The sequence below is a fragment of the Dryobates pubescens genome, chromosome 29 (assembly GCF_014839835.1).
Source record: "Dryobates pubescens isolate bDryPub1 chromosome 29, bDryPub1.pri, whole genome shotgun sequence".
Taxonomy (NCBI): Eukaryota; Metazoa; Chordata; class Aves; order Piciformes; family Picidae; genus Dryobates; species Dryobates pubescens.
Window position 1 is genome coordinate 5,170,114 of NC_071640.1, and position 6,000 is coordinate 5,176,113.

The 6,000-nt window shown below is 39.9% G+C and overlaps 1 protein-coding gene across 3 annotated transcripts in view; it reads left to right on the plus strand.

Annotated features, from left to right (window-relative positions):
• Positions 1–5,701, plus strand: part of RABGAP1 (RAB GTPase activating protein 1) — a 70,992-nt gene extending 65,291 nt beyond the window's left edge. For all 3 annotated transcript variants that reach the window (XM_054174391.1, XM_054174389.1, XM_054174390.1), the window contains 5 exons: positions 2,008–2,112; positions 2,601–2,684; positions 3,525–3,596; positions 4,167–4,364; positions 5,162–5,701. In XM_054174391.1, the coding sequence (XP_054030366.1) occupies positions 2,008–2,112; positions 2,601–2,684; positions 3,525–3,596; positions 4,167–4,364; positions 5,162–5,284 (582 nt within the window). In that variant the 3' untranslated portion in view covers positions 5,285–5,701. The remainder of the gene's footprint in view (positions 1–2,007; positions 2,113–2,600; positions 2,685–3,524; positions 3,597–4,166; positions 4,365–5,161) is intronic.
• Positions 5,702–6,000: the final 299 nt, after the last annotated feature.

The following is a 6,000-nucleotide window of genomic DNA, read 5'->3' on the forward strand; positions in this document are numbered from 1 at the left end:
AGGCTAGAACACATTTATTCTGTCTGCTTGGGGAGATGAGGGGAAGAGTTCAAGTGCTCATGTTTTGCCATTCTTGTTCTGCACCAAGATAAGTGCATTTCTGAAATCTCAAAGGAAAATGACTTTTTAAAATCATACAGTGCAGGAGTTGACAGGCTTGAAAATGTTTCAGCTTATCTGCTTCAGAGACTTAAAGGTTTCCCACAGTCTCCTGGAAATTTGCTCTTGGAAAAATACTCGTAGCAAATGTTGATGCTAATGGGTGAATGTTGCTCTTAATGAGGTTTAGTTTATGACTTTCAAGTTTATTGCGTCTACTGCTCTTTAGTGTTAAAATCTGTGCATCATAGAAGTATGTTCTAGAAGCAGGCTTTTTACTTCCTGTTACCTCTGCTTTTTCACTTCATTAAAGACATCTCACAGGAGGCTATGCAGACTGGCCACAGGCTGCACTCAGGGTGGGCTCCAATAAAAAAAATGTACTGAGGAAGCTTTTTGTATTAGATATTAACTGTTGTTTGTGGCTGCTTGAGCCCGTGTGAGACAGTTAATGCTTTTACATTTATTCGTTTAAATGGAGAGCTGGGAGAGGGACAAAATTAGGCAAAATCTTTGAGCTACCTCGTCGGATATAAAACAGTCATGCCTTCAGAGATGGTAAATGATGTTGGCAGCATTTGGGTTATCCCCCAGGAGGAGATAGGTAGGTTTGATCCTACTTCAGGACCTTGATTAATTCTTGTAATTGGATCCTGAAATAATAAGTTTCATTCTACCAGCCAGATGTTCAGAAAGAAAAGTACCAAAGGACATTGTTTAGTGAACCTTTTCTGGTACATTCATGTCACAAATCTTGCAGCCTGAAACATCAAAGCAAAACATTTGGAAATACAATAATTTCCTTAATATTCTTTGCACTAGACCAGAAAATAGGCTTCATTTTTCTACTGTTGTTGAGCTCCCACATCCCAGTTTTCTTTAACTTTAAAACAGCTTAAAACCCACATATAATGAAAAGATGTTCTCTTTGCCTTTGCCATCTGTTTTAAAGGATCAGCAGGACTTTAAGGGACTAAAATCCACTTTTTGATTTTTCTTCCTTTGAAGAGAATTGGTACAGCTGCTTTCTGAAGATTTTTTTAATATATATATATATCAGTTGAGTTACTGATCTATTTTTATGTAGAATTCATACACCTATTGGGAAGTACTGCATTGCTGTGTGCAAGCCAGGGAAAGGTGTCCTAACTCAGCAGAGAGTTTTTACTGGTTTCTAAAGAGCCTGAGACTTTTCAACAATACATCTTTATTCTTATGCAGTAAAAAAGAATTGTCTGGTTTCTGGTGGGACATCTCTCTTCTTTAAGGAGGACAGGAGAGAAGAGGGGTCTGACTCTTACGTTTGCTTTGGCAGCTAAGCGTTTTCACGCAGTATTTTCTGGGTGGTATAATAAAGGTGGCATTGCATCCATTATAGGTGCCAGAGTTCTGGAGGGGTTTAGAATGTTTTAGAGCCAGTTTTTATTAATTCTGTTTTCATTGCAAGGATGAATTTTTGCAAATTGCGCTTAGGCCTAAACTGGTTATAATCTTTTATCAGTCCTGCGCATTGTGAGCTGTTCTGTGGCTTTGGTGTATTAGTCAGCTTTCAGTAGGGATGAGAAAACAAAAACTTACTTCTGTTACTGGATTTCTTTGGAGCAATCTCTTGCTAAAACTAATCACAGAATTCAAGGAGGAATTGTGGAGCAATAGAGTGTAGCAGTACAATTCATTAACTTCCATTTGCTGCTGCTCTGCCATTGCAAATGGTAATGTTTAGAAAAATAATGTTCCCAATAAAGTTTTATTGTTACTGATACCAATGATCAGACACTTATTAATAGGAATGAAGAGACTGCAGTCTTGGCTGTGCTGTCTTGGAGTCTGTGCCCGTGGCTGTCCATCAATACCGGCACAGCAACAAAGGCCTCTCTTCAGTGCTGTGCTCCACTGTTTGTGTTTCAGGCAGAGGAGAAGGCAGATGCTCTGAATAAGGAACTGCTGATGACCAAACAGAAGTTGATTGATGCAGAAGAAGAAAAGAGGCGCCTAGAAGACGAATCAGCTCAGGTTGGGGCATTTCTGTCATTTTCTCACTTCTGTGCAGTACAGAAATCTACTTTCAAAAAACCAAACCAAACCCCAGTCACAAGTGTGGGAAGGGCTTAATGTTCTAAGTCATGTTTTTCCTCTTCTGTAGTGTAAAGGATGTCAGCAAAGCAGATTCTTCACATTCCTGCCAGGTGCTTCACAGGGTAGTGAATTTTTAACCTCAAATCACAAAGGCATGGACTGTGCCAGAGATTGCTGCACGGAGAGGCAGGACAGGACTTCAGCTGTTTGCACTTGATTTTAATGCTTTCTTCTCTTAGGTTGTCAGTTTTCCTAACAGTGATAGCCACCAACATCCAGCTTTTCCTTTTCTGCAGAGAGCTCAGCTAGACCATTGTTCCCTGCTGTCAGGAATAGCAGTGAGATTAAGCAGGAGGAGGAAATACCACCTGGTTATTTTTCAGACTCTACAAATAAATACATTCTTTACTTTTTCTTTTCTGCAGCTGAAGGAAATGTGTCGTAGGGAACTAGATAAGGCAGAGTCGGAGATCAAAAAGAACAGCTCTATTATTGGTGACTACAAACAGGTGAGTGGTTTGCTACCAAACTGCAAAACTTTCTCAGGTACTATAGGAGATTTTTGGGAGAAAATGTAATGTGCCGTGCATTTCATGAGGCATTTCAGCTGTTTTCAGTGGGAGGCTTGTGGTTGGTTTTGCATTTTCCTTTGTTGAGATCCTGTTGCTAGGTGGTCAGTTCTGCTTGTCCCAGGTATTTGTAGGTCATTAGTCACCAAAGCCTCAGTTACAGCCTAACAGTGTTCATACAGGCTTTTGTATATCAAAGGTTCACTTAATTCCAAAGAAATGGCCTCTCCCAGCTTCTCTTCTTCAATCAAATGGTAAATGCAGTTAGGAAATGAAAAAGGGTGCCTTTTTCCATTCAAAGATTTTATTCTTTTTTTTAACATTGGAATTCAAGCCCCTGACTGTAAATATCAAGGGATCAAATCCATGTATCTTTTTAGTGGGTTCCTGACCTCCAGAACATTCTTAAGTCTGCATCACACAGGTCTCAAGAAACAAACTGGGTTTTTTACTACTCTGGCTCTCTTGCCTGATTGTTTTATGTCAAGGGCAGGAAAAAGAGCCATGCTATTCCTAACCCTTTCTGGCTCCTTTAGCCATTCCAAACTGCCAATAAGTTATGTTGAAACTGCCCTTTTTCCTGTGGGCATAGAAGAGTACGTAGAGAATGAGAATATGTACAATGAGATAACTTAATGCAGCATCCCAATTTTCCTGACTTTCTAAGAGCCCTCAGACTATCCATGTTAATATTGCTGTAGCATTTATTTGTGCTTTAGCATTCATTTGGGAGGGAATTTACATTTATAAATGGTCTGGTAACATAATTTTGCTTGTCAGATTTGTTCCCAGCTGAGTGAGCGACTGGAAAAGCAACAAACAGCAAATAAAGCTGAAATTGAGAAAATACGGGTAAGAGACCAGATAGATTCACATTCTACAGGGTTTAAATCTCTTAGCAAAATTGTAATAGAAAGCACACATTTATTTTATTGCTGAAATGGTGGCTGAGAGTTCCTTAGTGACTTACAGTTTGGGAAGGATGGCTGTAAGGGGAACATCTTGGAGAAGGGATGAGTAATTGTCAGCCCTCTGCCATGCTTTATTGCTTACATACTAATATTGATGCTGGGCAATAAGAACTGTTAATTTTTATTTTGAGAGGTCTTGTTTTGGGGGGATTTCTCTATCTTTTGCCATAAAGTAATGTATAGGCAGTACAGGGCCAGTTATTGTAGCAAATGGAGTGTTACCAAAAATACAGCTGTGTTTTCCACAGACCAGAAATCGAGGGGGGGGACGTCGAGGGGGGAGGGGACACAAGTTCCTGCTTGGCTGTGCTTCCCCAAAAGTTCCTGGGTTTGTAGGTCATTAGTTGTCCCTCTTGTGTCGTGCTGCTCTTGCAGAGCAGGGGCAGGGAAAGGCTTTGTTCGTGTCACCAGCACTTCAATGCAAGCATTCACAATCAGGTATTTACTTTAGCAAAAAGTGGATGACTGCGAGCATTGCCGGGAGTTCTTCAATAAAGAAGGCCGGGTGAAGGTTGCTACTTCTGCCAAGGATGGTTCAGATGAGGACACAGATGAGGAGAAGGAAACACTGAAAAACCAGCTGAGAGAAATGGAGCTTGAGCTGGCCCAGACCAAGCTGCAGCTTGTGGAGGCGGAATGTAAAATACAGGTAATGCTTTGAAGGTTCATTTTGTAGTCTGCTTGGTATGTCTGCATTCCTATACAAACGTGTGTTGTAGAAGTATTGGAACAGATCCTGTAGGTTGCAGCTGTAGCCTGCTATTTCCTGCATGGGTTATTTAACCAAGCATTGGGTCTGAAACTTAGTGTCTGCAGACAGAATAATTGACATCGTATGAACTGTATTTACCAGCTACTGCAACTTCCAGACATCTGCCTGGCTGCAGTGCAGCACTCGCTGACTGATCTTCTCTGCAGCTTCCTGGAAGAAATCCAAGTTCTGACAAAGCACTGAATCATGCATTTCTTTATCTCACAATCAATGTGAAATGAAGAAGAAACATGACAAATGTTAGACATGTTTCTTAAAACAATTGGAAAGCATTCCAGGTATTTGAGGTAAAATGTGACAATATTGTTCTTGCACCCTAGAACTGTTATGCCAGGGCTTCTTGTTCAGAGAAAGGTAAAAATCAGTTGTAGAAGGCCCACTTCCTGTGGGGATAGCTGTTTCTCCAATGGGAAAGAATTAAAGGGTTTGGAAGAACTGAAGAAAGCTGAATGTTTTCCTCAGGGCAGTGACACAAGTCTTGGTTTGCATTTCAAAGCTTTTTTTTTTTTTTCCTCTCCTTTATCAGCTTGTGCTACTTTTAGTACATGTAAGACTTGTTAAACTTCTAAAGTGGCCAAGAGATTGTAGATGTCCTAGAGCCTTCAAAGTTTAACTCGTATAACCTTGTGCTGTGAGTGCATAACCAATTAATGAAATTACTCTTCTGTTTGTAGGATTTGGAGCACCATTTGGGTCTGGCATTGAATGAAGTACAAGCTGCAAAGAAAACATGGTTCAACAGAACAATAAGCTCTATAAAAACAGTGACTGGAGTCCAAGGAAAAGAGACTTGTTGAAAAGCAGTTCTGTCAAACACACCTTCTTAACACACCTTTTGTTGCCTTCCTTGGCCAGATGTTTAATTCTGTGACATGAGAGGACCAGAATGTAAATAAAATAGAAAACACAGCATGTCAGGATTTCAATAGGTCAGTAATAAAGAGGATGGAAACACAAGAAAGGTTTTATGACTAGACATGGGATCTTCATACTACTGATATTTAACAGGTGATGTAGCTAGGTTGAAGCTCTTCAGAGAAACACTCCATTCTGCGGTCTGGCTGGAGGCTTTTCACAGACTAGGTACGAGAACTTACCAAACCCTAATTGTTAAGTTTACATATGATAGGTTTTTTTACAGTTATAACCTTTTTTAATATTTTATTTGAAAGGAAAAGTGTCACTAACAAAGGAAAAAAATAAAAAGGAAAAAAAAAAAAAGGAAAAAGGAGAAAAAAAAAAAAAAAGGAAAAAAACAAGCAACAAAAAAGAAAACTCTAGCAAGAACTACATCAGTGCCAGAAAGCAGTCCCCAGAGGTAGGATATAGAGAGTAGGAGGTGACACGTTTTGCTTTATGAATGGGGATGATTTCAGCATTCCTGTCTAGCAACCCCACTTTGTTTTAGTAGACGCAGCATCCATCTCTCTGTGTTTGGCATTTCTTTCTGTTACTAATCAATTCTATGCAACTCTGGGCTTTCTTTGGCATGGGCTGCCAAACAAATTCACAA